Source organism: Rana temporaria, chromosome 4, assembly GCF_905171775.1.
Source record: "Rana temporaria chromosome 4, aRanTem1.1, whole genome shotgun sequence".
In the NCBI taxonomy this organism is placed as follows: domain Eukaryota; kingdom Metazoa; phylum Chordata; class Amphibia; order Anura; family Ranidae; genus Rana; species Rana temporaria.
In genome coordinates, this window is record NC_053492.1 from 229,302,159 (window position 1) to 229,325,091 (window position 22,933).

General features: G+C 41.7%; 1 protein-coding gene across 1 annotated transcript in view; it reads left to right on the plus strand.

The window, feature by feature from the left end:
• LOC120937038 (CD109 antigen-like) overlaps positions 1-22,933 on the plus strand; it is a 134,569-nt gene that overhangs the window by 826 nt on the left and 110,810 nt on the right. Inside the window, exons 2-3 of the mRNA XM_040349960.1 lie at positions 442-608; positions 21,165-21,193. Coding sequence (XP_040205894.1) covers positions 442-608; positions 21,165-21,193 — 196 coding nt within the window. The remainder of the gene's footprint in view (positions 1-441; positions 609-21,164; positions 21,194-22,933) is intronic.

The window sequence follows — 22,933 nt, forward strand, 5'->3', positions numbered from 1 at the left end:
TCCGATGAATTCCATCGGAGTTTAGATATGGAACATGTTCTATTTTTCTCCGATGGAATTCCGATGTGATTTGGCCATGCAAAAGTCTGATCATGTGTACGCGGCATTACTCTAATTGGCTTAGCCAAGGATTGTGTAAAATAGTTGTCATTTACTTGAACCACCAGTTTTAATGTCAAAATAGATTACTCAGATTCTTGAAATCTCCTAAAATGAAGTCTCCATTTCCACTGATTGTTTTTTTGTTTGTTGCACCTTTAAACTTTAGCAAAGTCCCTACTTTCAGGTTTTTCGAAAAAAAATATATAGGATGGATGGGATACCTATTGGCTTTATGAAGAAGCTTATTCCAGTATTATTTTCATGTGACAGCTCATAAGGTGTTAGGTTTGTGTTTGTAAATTATGCAGACTGAGGATTGTCCTTTTTTTTTTTCAACAGACCTTCATTCCACATTATTGCCCCAAGCAATATACTTACTGACATGGACACAACACTTGCTGTGCACTGGTTTGGTGAACACTTGGAAATCAATGTAACTGCGTCAATTACACCTTCAGATAACAGAGAAGATGTTTTAGTTAGGAAAAGTGAACTATTCTTTAATGGTATGTACTTTTTTGAATAATTTAGTTTCAGTGGCAATAAAGGCACTTAGAAGTTAATTTGTATTATGGTATAATTGTATATATAGTATAGCATTTGTTTTAGGCTTGTGTAGGTGGGCTTTGTTATCAAATGTTGCCTTTTACTTTCGAGTGTAGTGCTGTAGAACACAAAACATGGCAAAAGGCTGCATTTGATCTGCTATTGCCTGCAGTGCAACTGCACCTCAATAGGACTTGCTGCATCCATAGAAACATAACACAAAGAGGGTTATTTACGAAAAGCAAATCCACTTTGCACTAAAAATGAAAACTACAAGTGAAAAGTGCACTTGAAATTTTACTGTACATCTGAGGGGTAGATCTGAAATGAGGAGAAGCTCTGCTGATTTTATCATTCAATGATGTGCAAGCTAAAATGCTTTTTTTTTTTTTTCCCTTGCATGTCCCCCTCAGATTTACAGCGACTGCACTTCCAAGTGCACTTTCAGTGCAATTTCAAGGTTGTAGGTTGCACCTGTAGTGCAAAGTGGATTTGTCTTTAGTAAATAACCCCCAAAGTAACATAAAGTCAAAGGCAGCATCAAAAATCCATTCTACATCATTTAAGATATTGGTAACCTGATGACCTGTATTTATTGAGCTTTTAAAATGTAGACCAAATAAAGAAAACCAACATCTGCCTAGAAAAGCCCTTACTAAGGCAGTACATTTCAAAATAGAATTGTGAAAATATGTCCACCTTGAAATGGGTTAAAGGGAACTAAAGCAAACATACATTTCCATATTTTTATTGGTATAAAACTTATGCTTGTTCACACTAATGTGTTTAAAGCTAATCTTGTGCAACATCTAAATTCAACAGTCTTTTAGGCAAATATATATCTTTTTATCTTGTGTGCTCCTTTATTATTGCTTAGCAGCTGCATTCTCATTAAATCATCCTAAAAAGTCATTCTTCTTTGTTGCTATTTCCTGTGCAGAGAATGGTACACTTCTGCCTGCCTTATTTGCAACCGGGTGTCTAGTCCCTTTTATTGCCCCACAGTGTTTTAAGTGACAACTGTGCTATTGTCATCACATCAGCAATGCTGAACAGTGGCTGATACTCTAATGCCGCATACACACCATCACTTTATGTGATGAAAAAAAAACGACACTTTCTGTGAAGTAAAAAATGACGTTTTTGAAACTTCAATTTTCAAAGACGAAGTTGCCTACACACCATCGTTTTTCTCACAATGTTCTTGCAAAGTGAGGTTACGTTCCACCACGTTTTACCATTGAAGTAGCTTCTGGGCATGCGTGGATGAAAAAACGTCTTAGAAAACGACGTTTTTTGCTACACACGGTCAATTTCTGTGAAGTAAAAAGTGTACTTTTGAAAAACGACACATAAAATTGAAGCATGCTTCAATTTTTTTTGGTCGTTTTTTACAAGACATAAAACGACGTTTTCCCCCACACACAGTCAATTAAAGTGACGTTTTTAAAAACGTCACTTTTTTTCATCACATAAAGTGATGGTGTGTACGCGGCATTATAATTTTTTCATCTTCTTGTTCATCTTTTCTCAGCCTATATGTATCCCAATTTCCAAATTACAATAGTAACGAATTTAAAACAATTCCAAAATAATGAAACAAAATTTCACACAAAATCTGATTTCAAATAGTAGAAATTTGATTACAATAGAAAAGAAGAGAATAGAATAAAAAAAGAAGAGAATAGAATGACATAGAAATTTCAAATAGAACAAATACAAGTTCAAATAGAATAGAATAATTTGAATTTCGAGCAGAATAAGTTTGATTCAGAATGGAATTAAATTCAAATTCAATTCGAATGGAATTAAAATTTGAGTGAATTAAAATTTTCAGAGTTTGGTTGAATTGAGTTCAATTTGACCAAATTAGGAAAATTACAATCAATTTGAATTTGAATAGATTAAACAAATTCCAAAAAACAAACTAAATGAATTAAAGAAATTTAAACTAAACTAATTTATGTATATAATGAGTGGGGGAAGACATGAAAACAATGTCACCATGCCAATTACACCCACTGGCATCACTACTGTCCTGATACATCATAGAACGTATCATTTACAAAGACAAGCCCAGAATGTGAAGGTCGTGATGTTGCCAGCCTCAATAATCCTTCCTCTCTTCAGATGGACCTAGCTCCTGTGATAGAGATAACAGACTGATCACAGCTTTTTATAAAAGCAATTACATCAAAAATAAGTAAGGTTCGCAGGTCCGCCCACACCATCTATACCAAGGCCAACAAGCCTGACACCTTCTTGGCGCTACGCCTCCGCCGTCCAGATAAAACCCATGTCCCTGTCCGGCTTCGTACAGATAAGAACTCATTTACTAGCAACCCCGTTAAGGTTTTAGCGATCTTCCGTCGGAAACTAGAAGAACTGTACAAGGCCCAATCTTCTTTCTCATCGGCTGAAGCTGAAGCTTTGTTCCAAGACGTCTCCTTGCCAGTTTTATCGGATTCCAATCGTGAGCTTTTGGATAAATCTATAACGGTAGAGGAGGTCATCTCGGCTATAAAAACCCTTAAGCCCCATAAGAGACCTGGTCCAGATGGACTCTCGAGCAATTACTATAGAAAATTTGTTGTCACCTTGGCCCCACTTCTCTCTAAAACCTTCAATGCAATCCTGCAACAGCATTCGTTTGGCCGAGACACTTTGACAGCCATCATAGCGATGATACCCAAACCCAACTCAGACAATACAATCTGGTCCAATTTTAGACCTATCTCGCTACTCAATTTAGATATCAAGATTTTAGCCAAGATTATGGCCTTACGTCTTAATCCCATCATAGGAGGACTGATACACAAAGACCAGGTGGGTTTTATTCCCCGCCGCCAAGCTAGCGATAACATCCGTAGAGTGGTCCTGCTTCAACATGTTGCTAGAAGCCGTAAAATCCCCATGCACCTGCTGTCCCTCGACATTAGGAAAGCTTTTGACACAGTTTCATGGCCCTATCTAAATTTTATACTTTCCCGGTGGGGTTTCGGCCCACATTTTTTACAATGGATGGGCTCCCTCTATAGCCACCCACAGGCATATGTCAAATACTCGGGGTTCCGCTCTGATAGCTTCCAAATTGGTAGGGGCACTAGGCAAGGTTGCCCCCTATCCCCCCTACTCTTTGCCTTGGCAATAGAGCCACTGGCTGCCCTGATTAGGTCCAGCCCTGAAATTAAGGGACTAGAAATTGCCTCTACCTCTCACAAGATTTGTCTATTTGCAGATGACGCTCTCCTATTTGTTACTTCCCCCCGTCTAACCCTCCCTAGTCTATTACGAATTCTCGATAAATTTGCTAAAATTTCAGGTCTAGAAGTTAATCAATCTAAATCGCGGGCTCTCAATGTGTCTCTCCCTGATGATGAGGTTGCTCACCTTCAAGAATATTTCCCATTCACCTGGTCCACTCTCTCCCTGCCATATTTAGGCATAAAACTGACGGGTGACCCAGCTTCCCTTTTTCGGTCCAACTACCTCCCCATGTTGACTCAGCTATCGTCGTTACTAGAATCTTGGAAACCCCTGTGTGTGTCCTGGATGGGCAGAGTTGCTGCTGTTAAGATGTCCCTGCTTCCTAAATTACTTTACCTTTACAGAGTTCTCCCGATAGCAGTCCCATCATACTATCACAGAGTTATTCAATCCCGGGTCTTCCAATATATTTGGGGCCCTATTAAACCACGGGTTTCCAGATCCATTCTTCTCCGCAACAGGCTTAGCGGGGGACTTGGGATTCCCAATTTTCTTCGTTACTATCAGGCTTCCCAGCTAGCCCAAATCACTTTGCTTCATGCATCCACTGAAATCCCTATATGGGTCGGCTTGGAAGCCATCGATATTTTTCCCCTATTGGTCCATAATTTGCTATGGCTACCATCATCTGCCCGCACCTCCATCACAAATCCGGTCACGCGTCACTCGCTCAGACTTTGGGACTCTTTACGTTCCCCTTTCCACTTAGTTTCCGCCCATGTCCCTTTACTTTCATTTTTTGGCCACCCACTTTTTTACCCTGCTTTTGTAGAACCGGAGTCCTTCCGGTTTTGGTCCCAAACGGGAATATGTCGGATAAGCGATATAATGAATAAAACCTCTCTGAAAACTTTTTCAGAGCTCCAATCCCAAGTTCAGCTACCCTCTGTCGAATACTTCCACTACCTCCAAATATCCCACTTCACTCGTACAGTCGTGGGTGCTTGTTCCTCATTTGACGGTATGTCCTTCTATGAGAATATATGCAACTCAGATCCACATGCTCCCGGCATTATCTCACGGATCTACAGTCATCTTACGACCCCGCCCTCTGAACTCCCTCTATATGCTGCACAGTGGTCCAAGGACCTACAAATAGCTCTGGAACCAGAGGACTGGGCAAATATCTGGGCCCGCACTAAGTCCTCCACACAGAATGTGGTGGCCATGGAAGCCAACTATAAAGTCCTCATGCGGTGGTACCTGGTCCCGGCTAGGATGGCTAAATTTTCACCTTTGTATTCCCCAGTATGTTTCAGAGGTTGTGGAGAAAAGGGTACCCATGAACATATCTGGTGGTCATGCCCCGTTGCACAACAGTTCTGGAAGCGGATATTCCTTATGGCCTCCACCCTCTTACACGTCACCCTTCTCCCTGACCCAGCTTTGGCCTTATTGAACCACATCAATGGTGATTATACCAGAGCCCAAATTCGCCTCCTATTACAGCTGACCACAGCTGCTAAACAAACAATAGCCAAGGCCTGGAAAACCTCCAAACTACATATAGCCGAAGTTAAACACAGAGTGACCCAAGCAATGATCCACAGCAAGACCGAAGCAATTGTTCTGGACCGGATCCTACAGCATGATAAAATATGGTCCCCATGGGTGGAATTTTTTCTCCCTCCTGACTTTGTAACCACCTTCCCTATCCCATGATTGTCGTGAGGTTCTCATTAACTGACACAATGGCCCATTGGGGGTGCACCTGCCCACGCCGACACTCGCTTTCTTTCTTTTCTTTACTTTTTCCTCCTTTCACCATCTTTTCTTTCATCTCCCGTTTCTACGTCTTCCCTTCCCTGCCCTGGTTTTCCTGGGCTTCCCCCCTTACGTTGAAAACTACCTTCTTATGCACTAGGGTGCTACGGTTACCCGTGACCCCTCATTAGCCTTCAGTTCTCTACCCTTAAATGTGTTGAGTACGGATTATTGTTCTATGTCACCTTATGGTATAGAAACGTGTGCTTTGTTATCCTAGGTTTATTTGTCTTTAACCATTATGTTCCCACATAACCCTAGTATGGCATCTTCTCTCACTGTGTTGCACTTAATCCTTTGTTAAGTAATCCCGGGAAGTCTTCCCGGTACTGTATGTACACGATAATACTATCATATACCATTGTATCTCCGCAATTGTTTAAAGCGGAAAATGTTTATTTTCTTTTTACTCTGTACTCTTTATTTTTGCAATAAAAAATTTGAACAGAAAAATAAGTAAGGTTTGTTCCTAGTGATCAGGAACAGCGATATTTCTGTACTTCCAGTCAGTCCACTCCCCCCACAGTTAGAGACACCCAGGGCCGGATTAACAATGGGGCTGATGGAGCTGCAGCTCCAGGCCCCTTTCTCAAGATAGGCCCATTTGCCCAAAAAAAAAAAAAATTCAGAAAAAAAAAAAATCGACTTTGGGGGGTTGTAGCAGAGGTCACAGAAACCCCACATTTGGGGGGTAGGCATGTGAAGACCTACCCCACAACTGGTCAAAATATGGGACAGCTATCATTTATGGTTCCAGAGATACAGGCCTGCTTGCACAGCCTGTCAGAAGCTACATTCAGAGCAGCCAATATAAATACAAGCTGACACACTGCAGCAGACTGATAGGATCACAGGGCCAAATTCTCAAAAGAGATACGCAGACTTAACTCAAGTTTTCTAAATTTACACGGCGCGTATCTTTGCGCACGATCTTCAAAACGAGTTAAGCCCAGATTTCAGTATTTTCAGCCGTACCTAAATGAGTTACACCTGCGCATCCCCGGGCGCAAATTACGCTAGTCTCGCCGCTGTTTTTGATAGGCAAAGATGCAAATGACGGAGTTAGGCGATTCTCAAAATTAAGTGTGTGCGCCGTATTTTCCGCCCTGTGCGCACCTGTTAGTTTCCCTGACTAAATTTCCACATTATAAAACCAGCCCTAATTTTACACATGCCGTGGAAGGGTTTGCTGTAGGTAGTGACTAGAGCTATAGTTGAGAAGGATCTGTCTTTAAAAATGCCAGGGGCATCTATGATTCTGACGCCACTTGCCGCCTTACAGGCACAAAGGAGGAGGAGGGCACAGAGGAGGAGGATGAGGGCACAGGCGAGAGTTTATCGGCCACGGCGTGATCTTTTCCAAATGCCATATTATGAGGTGTATACTACAGGTTTGATAGGGAAGCCATCCTGGAGATCACCCAACTACTTCAGGAGGATCTTATCACCCCAACCAGACGCTCCCATGCCCTGACACCTCTACATAAAGTGATGTGTAAAGAAACCTGCGCTGGGATATCTGAGGTTAAGAGGCTGCTGCCTTCCTGAAAAACTGTCCCCTAGGGGACAGAGAGAGTATGGTATGTAGAGAGTTAGGAATAATGGCGCTGCCTAAGCGTATTGCTACACTTTAAAGTCCCAGTATGGATCTGCCTAGACCGAAGTTGTGAATGTGTACTCCACTTAGTAACTAAACCAACTGAGGTCTTATATTGGTAGAAATCCCATGGGGTCGAAAGACTGAGGGAACATGAGCTACGTGACCTACAGCTATACCAAGAGCACTAGGAAAAGAGGAAAGAACCATACAAATGTGCTCTGGTAATGTGCTGGTGGTCAGTGAGTTGTATGGGCTAATATGCCTGTGTAATGTGGGCGCTAGCACAGTATATGGGCATCAGTAATTAAACATACACAAATTACAATAGGTAAGCCCTATATATCTCCATCAAACATTATATATGCAAATGGTCACTGTAAATGGCTAAATAAAATAACCACATTAAACCAATAATTGGAAACAGTTGCTTAAACAGTACATGCACAAATAAGGGATAGTCAGCCAACAACACCAGTCCACCCTGTGATATACACAGGACAATGTAAAATGGAACAATAAACGGCTGACTGGTTGCCTGTCTAGGCCAGTGATGTACAATGTCCAAAAGGAGATAATATTGGAATATGGGAATCTTGTTGGAGTCCAGTGTAGAGGTCTGGATGGTGAAAAGAGGGGGGTGCTCCTATACCACACTCCGACGTGCTCCCGGTGCTCCCCTCCAGGTTCCCCACTCACCAGAAAGAGGTCCCCTCTTGGGGTAGCAGGTACGTAGTTTAAGCGCTCCTCTGCTCCAACTTTGCTCCCTCCTACAGCTTTCAGATATCCAGAGTCTCCGCTCCTATGCTGTGTTGATTCCTCAAAGGAGACAAGACCAGGGGCTCCAATAGTGTGATAACGTATGGCCAGAAAAAATGTACTTATCCAAAGTTCAAAAAAATTATATTTATTTAAAATAGACAATAAAATATAACCTGCTATATGTTTGGTTACTACAAAATATGTAATAAAGCCAGGATACACACGTGCCTCTAGCGCCAAGGTGTGCAGAGCAGGCACTCAGTATATATGCAGGTACAAGTAAAAAATATATACAAGGGAAAAAGAAAAACAAAATTGAAATTAAAAGCCAAGGGCCAAAAAGGGCGAAGTCGTTGTCTGCAATCTAACAGCTGGGAAGGCTGCTAGTAGCCGGCGTATGGGTACCGTCGCCTGGCTAGTAAGCACGACAGCGTGTGCTGTCTGGGTGTTTGGCTTGCGCTCCAGCCGAACCACCCGACGTAACCCGGAAGTGACGTAGCACGTGACGTAGCCTGACGTACGTTTCGAAAAGTGATGGCAACCCTCCATTTTTTATCCAGTGGCTCATTCCAGCGTGCATCTGGAGGTCTGGCTGGGATGGTGCAGTCGACAATGAGCCAATGTGTCCATCAGGTGGTCCCTGCCATACTGCGGCGCATGACCAATCAATTTGTGAAGCCCACCCAGGAGGAGCAGCGTCTGCAAGCCATGACTGACTTCTACAGCATTGCTGGCTTCCCAAGGACCATCGGGGCGATAGACTGCACCCATGTGGCACTACAGCCCCCCCATGAAACTGAACACCTGTTCAGAAACAGGAAAGGCTGGCATTCGATCAACGTCCAGATGATTGTAGATGCCCATGGCCTCATCTGGCACGTTTGTGCCAAGTTTCCAGGGTCGTGCCACGACAGCTTCATTCTACGGCAGACCAAGATCTACCAAGACTTGGAGCAGAATGTGTATGGAGACAGCTGGCTGATTGGTGAGTGACATTGGTGTCAGGTATGCCCCCCCCATGATGCAGACATCACAAGGGGCACATGCATGACTAATATCCTCCTGTCTTTTCCCTTACAGGTGACTCTGGATATGCGTTGGGACCCCACCTGATGACCCCCTTTAGGAACCCCCAAACACCCGGAGAACGGAAATTCAACGAGGTGCACATCCAAACCCGGGCAATAGTAGAGCGGACATTTGGCCTTCTCAAGTCCAGATTCAGATGCCTTGACAAGACTGGGGGTACACTCTTGTATTCCCCAGACTTTGTCTGTCAAATTATTGGGGCATGTTGCATCCTCCATAATTTTGCTCTGAGAAGGGGCCTGCATGTTGAGTTATGTCCTGACCTAACCCCCCACCCAGGCAATCCCCCCCCCCCCCAAACCCCTCTACCCGGTCTGCTGAGGGCCAGGCAATGAGGAGACAACTGGCTGAAGGCATCTTTGCCCAGTAAATGGACCCTAATTATCTTTATTTTTTTGCTTTGCCAAGAAAAAATCACAGAGATTATGTGACCTTTAAACATTTTCTTTGCACATAAACTGCACATTACTTATATGTCAATGAGAATGTCTTTTTTGGTACAAAACGCACATTAATTATCTCACAATGAGAATGCATGAATGCACGTCACTGTGGTCCCTAGCACAGACACATCACATGCACATCGAATTGGATTAGATCCAAGTACCCCCCCCTTTGGTACTTGGGAGCAGTAACGCCCCCCGCCACGGCTCCAATTATGTCACTGTGCATTCATACACCATTCAGGAACCTAGGATGACTTCTCCCTGGTCCTGGGGATCCCTAATCCACCAAAACTGAGGGTGACACCCTTATGTTTTCAGGAATGCCACCCCCCCACATTCACACATCATTCACACACATAAACCAAATCATAAGTACAGTTAAAAAAAAAAAAAATCAAAAGTACCCCTGCAACTTAATGATGTTGCCGAGTGCTCCTTCTGGGCTGCCCACGGGCACGGGCACGGCCACGGCCACGGGGACGGCCACGGCCGACTGGGGGATCTTCACGGGGGGGGGTCTGTGCAGGGGAGGGAGTATTTTCATGGGGGGGGGGGTCTGTGCAGGGGAGGGAGTATTTTCATGGGGGGGGGGTCTGTGCAGGGGAGGGAGTATTTTCATGGGGGGGGTCTGTGCAGGGGAAGAAGGAGCCTCCCCTGGTGTCTGTCCTCCTGCTGGCCTTCCCTCCAAGGCCACGGCTATCCTTGTCAGACAGGAAGTAATGTCAGCCGTATTAGCCTGGCCAGCCCGGGTATTGGCCTGCACAGCCCGGGTATTGGCCTGCACAGCCTGGGTGAGGGCAGTCACCTCCTGGGCCACGCCTGTTGTTGCGTTTTTCAGGTCCCACAAACACGTGATGACCCCCACTGAGTTGGTGGCCACGTCACCCAGTGACTCCCTCATTAAACCCAGGCTGTGCTCCACCTTGCTCATCGATTTTTTGAGTTCAGCCAGACTGCGGGTCTGCCGGGCATTGTCCCTCAACAGACTGACAGGCAGACGCACAAACCCCCCCCTGGTTTCCGGGGTCGGCCTCCTACTTGCCCCTGAGGCTTGTGGCCTTGGAGGAGGGGTTGGAGTGACCCATGGGTGCTGCTGCATGTTGGAGGAGGGTTGGGAGGGGCCACCCATGATGGTGGCCTGACTGCTGTGCGCCTCTGGGGTTCCCTCAGGGGATGACTCAAAGGTCATATCTTGGCCCATCAGGATTTGCTGGCCAATATCAATATTGTCATCTTCCTCCCCCTCATCCTTCTCCCACTCAACATCCAAATTAGGGGAGTTGTGGGCACTCCCCTCCCATGGCGAATCCTGCACTTCTTGGGACTCTGCATCAGCCTGTCTTGGGGGTGGTGCAGCAGCCTGCACTGATGGGCCAGCAACCTCCTGCCCTGATGGGCCAGCAACCTCCTGACCTGATGGGGCTGCCACCTCCTGGGCTGATGACCCAGCAACCTCCTGGGCTGATGGGGCTGCCACCTCCTGGGCTGATGACCCAGCAACCTCCTGGGCTGATGGGGCTGCAACCTCCTGGCCATCTGGGGAGGACACAAAACAATCACAGGTTGGTGGATCCACACACTTGGCACATCTTCCCTTCCCCCACCCACACATGCTAATCACCAGATAGAAATTAAAAAAAATTACCTGTCCTCATAAGAGGATCAGAGTCAAAGCCAGGCAGGCCCACCACCTGCTGTGGGTGGAAACACTGGGCCACTGCCCATTCCTCTTTACTCATCCTGACTGGGCAGGGTCCCCCTCCTCCAGTGCCCCTGGTATGGGCATGCAGCGTTGCCAGCTTGTTCCGGGACACGCTCCTCAAATCATTGATTTTTTTTTTAACTCCAGCGATGGTCCTGGTCTCCCCCCCCCCGCCGCATTGATCCGACCGGTGATATTTTGAATGATCTCCTTCCTCCTGGCCGGGGTGGTGTTGTGGCTCTCAGGGCCATGGAGAAATCGCCCATATTTTATGACGCCCTGAGCAAGTATATGCTTCTCTGCCACTGTAAAATTTAGCTTCCTGCGCTTGGGGGCCATGACAGACAACACCCAGCAACAGGGAACTTACCCAAAAAACAATCAACAATACACACACACAACAAAGAAAAGAAAAACAAGCAAAAAATAAAAAAAAAACAGACAGCTACTCTAAATTCAAAAACAAACAGGCAAAAAAGGGAAACAAAAAACAATCACACACCAAAAAAGAAACACTTATCAAAAACAAACAGGCAAACAATCAAAACAAATAACAAATTTTTTAAAACAAACAGGCAAACAATCAAAACAAATAACAAATTATGAACAACAAACACCAACTATACTCTCCAACTCCTCAACAACTTTTCTCACAAACAAATCTTACCAACAAACACTGACAAACGTTCAAAGCAGAAGCAACTTGCTTTAGGAAGGGAACACAGGGAAATACTTTTGCAATAGAAGTGTGTTTGACTGGGGCTATTTAGACACAGGGCGATCCTCAAACTAAGTACGCTTGGCCTTTTACCTATCTCACTGATTGCGATGAGCAAAGTTCTGCACATGCGCAGTGAGGTCCAGATTCGTGCGCGCATGCGCAGTACGGCCGGCCCTTCATTTGCATGGGGTCACGGCTCATTACAATGAAGCACGCCCACTTCATTCCCACTTGCCATAACCACGCCTTACGCATTGGAACTTAGGTTAAGGATGGCGCAATTTTGTGCGCAAATGCGCTGTGGATACGGCACTTACGACACCAACTTAGGGCGCCGTAACTTAAATGACATAAGTTAGATAATACTAAATTTGCACAGCTTTTTGAGAATTTGGCCCACAGGACTTATAATAATTATTTGTATTTTACTCACGGTAATTAACCCCTTACCACCCAGGCCAATTCTGACACTTCTCTACTCTAAAAATCATCATTTGTTTTTTGCTAGAAAATTACTCTATGGTGGTCTTTGCACTTTTTATGTTGCACGGTATAGAGCTGCACGATTCTGGCTAAAATGAGAATTGCAATTTTTTTGCTTAGAAGATAGATCACGATTCTCTCACGATTCTTGCGGCGTAACATCATCTTTCACATTAAAACAAAAAAACAAACAAAAAAATAAAAATGGGCTAACTTCACTGTTTTGTTTTTATGGTTTTTCTTATTCATTGAAGTGGGCAAATGCAGTGTGACATAAAATATTGCAGCAATAGCCATTGTATTCCCTAGAGTCTCTGCTAAAATATATATAATGTTTGGCGGTTCCAAGTAATTTTCTACCAAATAATATTGCTTTTTAACTTAAGAAACAAGTGTTGGACTTTAAGTGGTTAAATTTAGTTACAATGTTAGTTGGTTACAATGTTTCATTTTGTTTACAAACTTTGCAGACTGCCCAGATTTTTTCTGTACACACAGAAGTTTATCCCTTTGATCTAAGAAGGAAGCGTTAGTTACAATGTTTCCTGTTATAAACCTGGCAGACTGCCCGATATTTTCTTTTGATAGCTGAAAGTCTCTCCACTTGTTATATGAAAGAATCAAAATGTAATATGCAAATACAGTGCTACCTGATGTGAAAAAAGGTATCAAATGTGATATTAAGCAGCGCTCAAGAGAATAAAATAAAAAAAACACACATATAATATTGCTAGACTATTAAGTGAAAAATAATGAGTGATCCACCCTCTATGTGAAACAATATATCAGTGTCAAAAAATAGGTGTCAATAATACACCCAAAATAACAGGTTGGCAAAAAAAAATCCATAAACTGATTGTGTGAACGTAAATGAAGTTCATAAATGGAGAACAGAAGAAGTCCCTTCACGATCTTCAGACAGTGCTTTCACCACACCACAGTGACTGCGTGATTCCACCACCCATCAGAATGCAAACTCACCACAATAAATGGCCTGACACTCTCGTGTTAAGGCACACAGGCTTTTTAACTGAACCACTCAGTTTAATTGATGGAACTCCCTCTTTGGAAACTGGAGCACTCAGTTAAATAAATGGAGATCCGTTGGAAAAAGGAAAAACTCCAAGATGACAGCCACATGTATAATGAAGAGAGAGAGCACAATAGTGTGATATTGCAACACAACTTTTAATAAAAACACTAAAAATCTCCCAATAGATGCACTCACAAAAATGACTCTTGTCATAAGCAGTGATTAAATCCAAACATCACACGGTGTAAACACAAACGAAAATTTTCCTCCAGGTGAACCAGTGGTCACGGCGGACCAACAAATAGCCCAGGTTTACTCACAGCCCTATGAAGGTGTACTGGAGTCGCTCTTCAGATGACTATATTGGTGACAGATGGACCGTTCCACGCCCGACCAGTTCAGTTTAAGGTATGCGGTTGTAACTTAGTACCCAATGGGCTATTTGTTGGTCCGCCGTGACCACTGGTTCACCTGGAGGAAAATTTTCGTTTGTGTTTACACCGTGTGATGTTTGGATTTAATCACTGCTTATGACAAGAGTCATTTTTGTGAGTGCATCTATTGGGAGATTTTTAGTGTTTTTATTAAAAGTTGTGTTGCAATATCACACTATTGTGCTCTCTCTCTTCATTATACATGTGGCTGTCATCTTGGAGTTTTTCCTTTTTCCAACGGATCTCCATTTATTTAACTGAGTGCTCCAGTTTCCAAAGAGGGAGTTCCATCAATTAAACTGAGTGGTTCAGTTAAAAAGCCTGTGTGCCTTAACACGAGAGTGTCAGGCCATTTATTGTGGTGAGTTTGCATTCTGATGGGTGGTGGAATCACGCAGTCACTGTGGTGTGGTGAAAGTACTGTCTGAAGATCGTGAAGGGACTTCTTCTGTTCTCCATTTATGAACTTCATTTACGTTCACACAATCAGTTTATGGATTTTTTTTGCCAACCTGTTATTTTGGGTGTATTATTGACACCTATTTTTTGACACTGATATATTGTTTCACATAGAGGGTGGATCACTCATTATTTTTCACTTAATAGTCTAGCAATATTATATGTGTGTTTTTTTTATTTTATTCTCTTGAGCGCTGCTTAATATCACATTTGATACCTTTTTTCAAATCAGGTAGCACTGTATTTGCATATTACATTTTGATTGTTTAACTTTTAGAGCAGCAGCTCACATATATTTATTTATTAATTTATTTATTTATATTATCAATATCACTATATTTTCACTTATATTCTCCAGTTACGCGCAGTGGGGGTGGCTCAATTAGACGGCCCTTATTTCCACCTTTTTCCCATATATATGAAAGAATCGTCAAACTCTGCATTGGAGATCGTCAGGGGGGTCGAATCGAGATCACCATTTTTTTAACGATTAATTGTGCAGCTCTAGCACGGTATTTGCGCAGCAATTCTTCAAACAAAAATTTTATTCATTAAAAAAAACGCTAGTTAGTTAAGTAAGCACGATTTTTTTTGGTATCCTTAGCAATGCTTTTTTTAGGTTACATGTTTAGAGTTACAGAGGAGGTCTAGTACTAGAATTATTGTTCTTGCGATCTAACGATCGTGGTGTATGTAACCTGTGTGTATCTGGCTCTCATACTACCAGTGCCTACCCAGCCACTGACTAGTATCTCTCCCCAGCCTGTCCCCACACACCCTCTCACCTGCTGACCTGTGGATGGGGGAATCACTCCTGCAGTGTTATTGTGTTCTGCCAGTGAGTACAATGATCAGTGTTGCTAACTATAGCTGGCAGCACTGATTGTTTTGGGAAAAACATCGGGGATCTCAGCTACTCTAAATATAGCACTTATATAAAAAAGTGTCCCTGAAAATATTTTTTAAATGTTGGCAACTGTGCACTTAGGCACTGCCCAAGGACCACTGGGTCAGTAGGGGCCCCATGAGAGGCTCCTGGGATCCTGTGATAATAAAGCGGTAGTAAACTTTCCTGACATTACTACTTTTTAGAGGCCCTGGGGTAGGTTATGCCACAACGTACAAGTATGCACAGCATATTAGCACATTAGTGTACACTTAAATTTTCAGACTGAGCCCTCCAGTGCTGCGCTGTGATGAATCAGGCGGGGCCCGGGCGCTTACATCTTCACCCGGTCTTCCTTCTGGGTTCTGTGCCATTGGTCACTTGCCTTGGACGGGCTGCGTTAATGTCATTCCCACGCATTTATTATTTATAAAAGGCCCCACCAAAATCCTCAGCACCAGGCCCATGATGTTCTTAATCTGGCCCTGGAGACACCTCTCTAGGACACACTTAACATCTTGATCTCCCCCCTAATGTTAACCCCTTCCCTGCCAATGTAATTTATACAGTGATCAGTGGCTATTTTTAGCTCTGATCACTGCGATAATGTCCCAAAAAAGTGTCCGATCTGTTTGCCGCAATGTCAAAGTTCCGCTGAAAAACCCTGATCACCGCCATTACTAGTAGTAAAGAAATAATAATAAAAATGTCATTAATCTATCCCCTATTTTGTAGACGCTATAACTTTTACTTAAACCAATCAATATACGCTTATTGCGATTTACTAAACATATGTAGAAGAATACATATTGGCCTAAACTGATAAATAAATTAGTTTTCTTTAAAAAAAAATATTGCATATGTAGTAAAGCAAAAAGTAGAAAAAAATTGTTTATAGTGCAAAAAAATAAAAACCACAGAGGTGATCAAATACCACCAAAATAAAGCTCTTTTTGTTGAAAAAAGGACGTCAGTTTTATTTGGGTACAGCATCGCATGACTGGGCAATCGTCAGTTAACCACTTGAGGACTGAGCCCTTTTCTGAGATTTGGTGTTTACAAGTTAAAATCATTTTTTTATTGCTATTTCTAGCACTAGACCTCCTCTGTAACTCAAGACATGCAACCTGTAGAATTGTTTAAACTTCGCCTATGGAGACTTTTAAGGGTAAAAGTTTGTCGCCATTCCAGGAGCAGGCGCAATTTTGAAGCATGACATGTTGGGTATCAATTTACTTGGCATAACATTATCTTTCACAATATAAAAAAAATTGGACTAACTTTACTGTTGTCCTATTTTTTTTATTAAAAAAAGTGCGCTTGTAAGACTGCTGCGCAAATACAGTGTGACATTAAGTATTGCAATGACCGCCATTTTATTGTCTAGGGTGTTAGAAAAAAAAGTATAATGTTTGGGTGTTCTAAGTAATTTTCTAGCAAAAGAAAAATGTTTTTAACTTGTAAACACCGAGTCTGAAAAAGAGGCTCGGTCCTTAAGTGGTTAAAAAAATATATATTTTTTTCTTATTTATTTTATTTTTTATTTTTACACTGTTCTTTTAAAAAAAATGTTGTGTCACTTTTATTCCTTCTAGAAGGGATGTAAATATCCCTTCTAATAGAAAAAAAGCATGACAGGACCTCTTAAATATCAAAGTTGGGGTCAAAAAGACCTCAGATCTCATATTTACACTAAAATGCAATGAAAAAAATAAAAAGTAATGACAGCGACAATTCTGCAACTGAGCAAATTTCAGTGTTTTTGATTTGATTACATTATTGAATAATTTTTATTATAATTACATTATTATTTGTTATAATTATATATAGTTATTTATTATATTATAATTTATCATTTTGTTTTCAAACTTTATCATACCCGAGATGTCTACTAGACTCTTGTTTGGACAGATTTAAGTGAGTTATTCCTAAGAATTACAGGCCAACAATATAAAACGCCAAATTTCCATGCAAAATAATTGTACCACTTTCAGCACCTAAAATCTGAAATAATCATATGGCCAGGGAGGTTAAGAGCTATAGTCGGAAGTGACAATGGTATGGAGCTGGGTGGGCGCCACCTTCTTCTCACTCAGCTCCATACCACACATGGAAAATTACCCGATCGCCTACGCCGACGGCTTCAGTAAATGGCGGAGGGCACCAGAGAGCGGCGGGTGGCGGCCCTGTCCCGCCACAGATAAAAGTAATTTTGCGCTGCAAAGACCACTTTTATCTGAAACCGGATTGCTCACTGAAGAAGTGGATTCTGGGGTTATGGTAGCTAGCTGCTGCCATAACAACGATATTCCTCTTCAAAGTGCCGATGTATATCGGCGTGAGCCGGTCCGAAAGTGGTTAAAGCAACGCAGTGCCACATCGCAAAAAAATGATCTGGTCATTTAGGGGGTACATGTTTCCAGGTCTGAAGTGGTTAATTAAGAGGTAATAGGCCTTTTTTGACCTGCAGTTACAAAATGTTCACTAAGGTTCTCCTGTTATTGCTGTCCTGTGATTGACCACTTTCTATGAAATAATGATTAAGGCTTCATGTACAATAGCCTACACTGGCAGCTCCTAAACGTGAGCATTTTTTTGCCAAAGATCCTAAACTCAAGTCCATAAAAGCCAGGCATTTAGCAAAGTTTAGGAGCTGGCGCATTTAGGTGAGCTCTTAACCTCCATCTCCTGAACATGGAAGAATCACGTTTGGTAGAGGAGCGTTTTGACCGCCCGCCGTGGGAAAATACAAAACAAAGCAAAGTTGCAGCAAAATCGTGGCACGATTTTGCCGTGTTTTGCATTTCTTGTGGCTGTGGTAAATGTAGGCCAGTGTACATACAGCTTAAGAAGTAAAAGACGGCAGACAAAAAAGTGTAAATTTGACAAACAGCAGGCCAATTTTAATAAGAAAAGCTAGGTCCACATTTTCCATAGACAAAGAGCACAGGCAGAGGTTTTAATACAAGAATTAACATACTGCAGAGAATGCAGCAGTGTAAAATTGACCAGTTTTCAGGACAGTTTTAAATACAAGCATAATCGGTGTTTACCTAAGTTTTACTTTTATTATGGGAATAGAGGGTGCAATGAGTATAAGTGATTGTTATATTCAAGAAAAAAACTCACTGCGCTTGGGCTAATTGAATGAAAAAGCTGCCAGCACTAAAAATGTATGAAACCAAACTCCCAATGTGCATAGAAAAAAATAAATGCAGCGCTAAAACTCCTTTAGAAATTACATGTATATAATATTTTTATATTAGATTTTATTTAATTATATTTTTTCCATCTTGAAAAATACAGACATTACATACAAAAAAAAAAAAAAAAAAAAAGGAAAAACCCCACTTATAAAATATCTTATATAGACAAGAATATTTAGAATTCAAATTGGCCTACTCCAATAACCGGGACATTTAATCAAACTTCCTTCTTGAATTTCTCATAAAATATGTGTGTTGTTCAAAAGAAATAATCGTAGTAAGATCAAAAATCCAATCAGATACAGTAGGATGATATGGAGAGGTCCACTAAAGGGCAATTTGTCTGCGGGCCACAAAAGAGCAGGCAATATAGTATTCAGAATAAGGGGTGTATAAAAAGAAGATTCAAGATAACCCAATAGGCATATAAGTAGCTCGACAGAAATATTTACATACAGAAACCCATTAAGTGTATCTCTGGTGCTTGGGACACCACCACAGATGATGTATAGGAGTACCTGGAATACCACATTGCAGAAATTCGGGGGTTCTATATACCCTGTGTAAAATATAGATCTGGGTCAGTCTATGTGATGGGTAGAGAGAGGCAAGAGGGAGGGACCGCAGTGGTAGGACCAATATCCTGTTCCCATCCTGCCTTGGAACAAATAGGAAACCTCAGTAAAAATGTATCTAATAGAACCATGTATGTAACAGAAATAAGCCCCTTAGTTGACTTTGCTTGTACTATTCTATCCAAAACAGGAGACGGGGAAAAGAACACTTAAACCGAGGAAAATTGGGCACATAGTTTTGTGGCGCAACTGAAGAAACTGATAGAACCACCTTGACTTTCTCCCATCTCTCAAAGCCCTGCAGAGTAAATAACTCAGGGAACCTATCATTTCCCCAGATAGGAGTGTATCTAGTAGGGCAAAATATCCCTATAGGTTTCTTAAACCTCGTACACAGGACCGAGTTTCTCGGCAAAAAACAGCAAGAAACTTGCTGTTTTTTTTTGCCGAGGAAACCGGTCGTGTGTACACTTTTTCGATGAGGAAACTGTCGAGGATCTCGTCAAGCCAAAAAGAGAGCATGTTCTCTTTTTCCTCGACGGGAATGGGGAAATTTGGCTCGCCGAGATCCTCGACAGCCTAACAAGGAACTCGACGAGCAAAACGATGTGTTTCGCCCGTCGAGTTTCTCGGTCGTGTGTACGAGGCTTAAGCTGCATCTCTTAAAAATGACATGTATATCAAAAGTAAAAAGCATATCCAAATATATGAAATAGGTCTACATATAGTGGTCCCGGGAAATCCATAAATGAGTATAAAATAAATGTTCTTCACAAACTCAAAAAAGAACAGCCAAGTGCTTGAAAATCATATGTGACTATGACAAAGTTGTGCACAATGCACCCAATTCAAAAGGAACACACTGCAGCTCCTTACCAGATCCCAATGACCATTGTAATTACAAATAGTCATTCAGGGTTAATACCTCCTGCCAGTAGTACAATGAAAAATATGCAGCTACAATTATCAAAAGTAAAGCATAAAAAGCACTTGCAGAGTGTAAATCTGTAAGAGCTGCTTTATTAAAAAAAAGTAAAGTGCACACTCTCAACAAGGAAAAAACCAAGGCGTAGGTCGTAACTTGGTGTTCCTATGCGCTAGCACCACCCCTGAAACTAAAGCCCACTTAAAAAAAGCAGGTTAACCTAAAATAATTTATCAACAAAAAATAATAATAATAAAAAAGTTTTGGATGGGATGGGATGAGTTAAAGTGATCGTGACAAGAGAGCTAACTGTCCTAATATCTCTATGCAGTTTATTAGCTTTCCCTAACATTTTTCTACAGCAGCTTCCAATTCATGTACATTAGGGCCCTGTGCCCCCCATTACACAGTGAGGGAGCTAGCTTATCCAGAAAACCTTTGTTTTAAACCTGCTGGCCATAGTTAAAAATCAGTGCAGTGCATCATGGTTGAAAAATAAAAATCCTGGGTCAACCCACACATAAATTTGCCAAAACTGCAAATGTCAAACCCACACAATTTGCCACAAATCCATGGTAGTGGCAAACCTGAACCTCATCTCTACTAATCAGAGTCTATATTTCATTTTCCCAGAAAATGTTACAAAATAAAAGGGAACGCTTACAGGTTTAACTACCAAAATAACATGAATGTTGATGTGACATTTACATATTTTTTTTTACCAATATGAAAGGTAATGACCAAATTATATAAATAATCATTCATTATAAAGCAACTTTTTGTAAGCCAGGATATCTACTTGTGCTCATTCTTCATTATGAATTATGAAGTTTATGTGTACCAATTCACAATTTATTATGCTTTGATGTATCCACATTAAAATCTACTATAATTATTCTATTTGTTATTATTTTTTGTTTTAACAATCATCATTATTCAATTTTTTTAATAAACCCCACAACTTTGAAAAGAAGTCCATATAACCATCTGAACTTGCAAAAAAAAAAAAACTGAACAGTGAGCTTAAAACGTATTGTGGAGCATGACAGAGACTTATTACAAAGGAAAGGAAGGCTTACATTATTGTACCTATGAATTACCTGTATTATTATTCTACCTTTCATGTATACTTTATATACACGTTTGTGCTTTCATTCTTTTTTTCAGATTCTATTGGAATGCTGACACTTCCTAAAGTAAGTAGATGCTTCCTAAAGTAAAGAAAGAAACAATATTTTATGTCCATTAAGGCCTCATGCACATGGACAGTGAGAAGCATAAAAAAAATGCTAGGAGTGAAAATCCTACTTCCTTGGAGCTGCAGTCAAGGCTGCCATTAGAAATCAGGGTTCCCTGTACAGCCTTCCTGGCGGTGCCCCCTCACCTTCCTTGGTCACCCAGAGGAGAAGAATGAGGTGACGTACTGCAAGGAAATGTGGGTGTGGCAGCATTGAGGTAAACGTCAGAGAGGCTTAAAACATGAGCCTGCATACAGGGTATAGGGATTGGAAGCATGTAATGTACAGATTGCTGTGATCAGGTATGTGTAATGTTCAGTGTGCAGGGATCAGGAATCTCCTTGGCCTTGTTGGCCTCCCATTATTTCCTATATTCCTGGCAAAACTGTTAAGCCCTGTTCACATGATCGGTTTGTCCGATGAAAACAGAACGATGGACTGTTTTCATTGGACAAACCGATCGTGTGTGGGCCCCATCAGTTTGATTTCCATCGGTGAAAAAAAATAGAACATGTTTTAAATTTTTCCTATGGATAAAACCGATAGAAAAATCTGATCGTCTGTATGGAACTCCATCAGTCAAAAATCCATGCATGCTCGGAATCAAGTCGACGCATGCTTGGAAGCATTGAACTTCATTTTTCTCAGCACATCGTAGTGTTGTACGTCACCGTGTTTGGACACGACCGGATTTTTGACTGATGGTGTGTAGGCAAGACTGATGAAAGTCAGCTTCATCGGATATCCAACGAAAAAATCCATCGGATTAGTTAAGGCTACATGCACACAGCATATTAAAATATTCCCACGTATACTAGATCTTTCTGCTAGTAGCTGGTAGAAAAATGCAGCTTAAAACTGCTCAATTTGGTGTGTATTTGCACATGTTCATGTGCGAAAAGGCTGGGTTCACAGAGGTGCCCTGCAGTTTGAGTGCAGTGTGATTGTTCAGTTCAGTAGATCAGTAGTAAGTAGTGCAGAGTTCAGAGGTCAGTAGTAAATAATGCACAGTACAGGGGTCAGTAGTAAGTAATGCACAGTACAAAGGTCAGGAACAAGTAACATAGTTCAGAAGTATTTAGTATGTAATGCAGAGTTTGGAGGTCAGTAGTAAGTAATGTAGAGTTCAAAGGTCACTAGTAAATAATGCACAGTACAGGGGACAGCAGTAAGTAATGCACAGTACAAGAGCCAGCGGTAATTAACACACAGTATTATGGTCAGTAGTAGGTATTGCAGAGTTCAGAGCTCAGTAGTAGGTAATGCAGAGTTAGGAAGTTAGTAGTAGGTATTGCAGTGTTTGTAGGTCAGTAGTAATTAATGCAAAGCTAGGAGGTTAGTAGTAGATATTGCAGAGTTCTGAGGTCAGTAGTGAGTAATGCAGAGTTTGGAGGCCACTAGAAAATAATGCACAGTACAGAGGTCCGTAGTAAGTAATACACAGTACAATGGTCAGGAACAAGTAGCAGAGTTCAAATGTACTTAGTACGTAAAGCAGAGGTTGGTCATAAGTAAGCAATGCAGACTTCGGTGGCCAGTAGTAAGTAATGCACAGGAGCCAGCGATAATTAGCACACAGTATAGTGGTAAGTAGTAATTATGAAGAGTTTGGAGGTCAGTAGTAAGTAATGCAGAGTTAGGAGGTCAGTAGTAAATAATGCAGAGTTAGGAGGTTAATAGTAAGTATTGCAGAGTTTG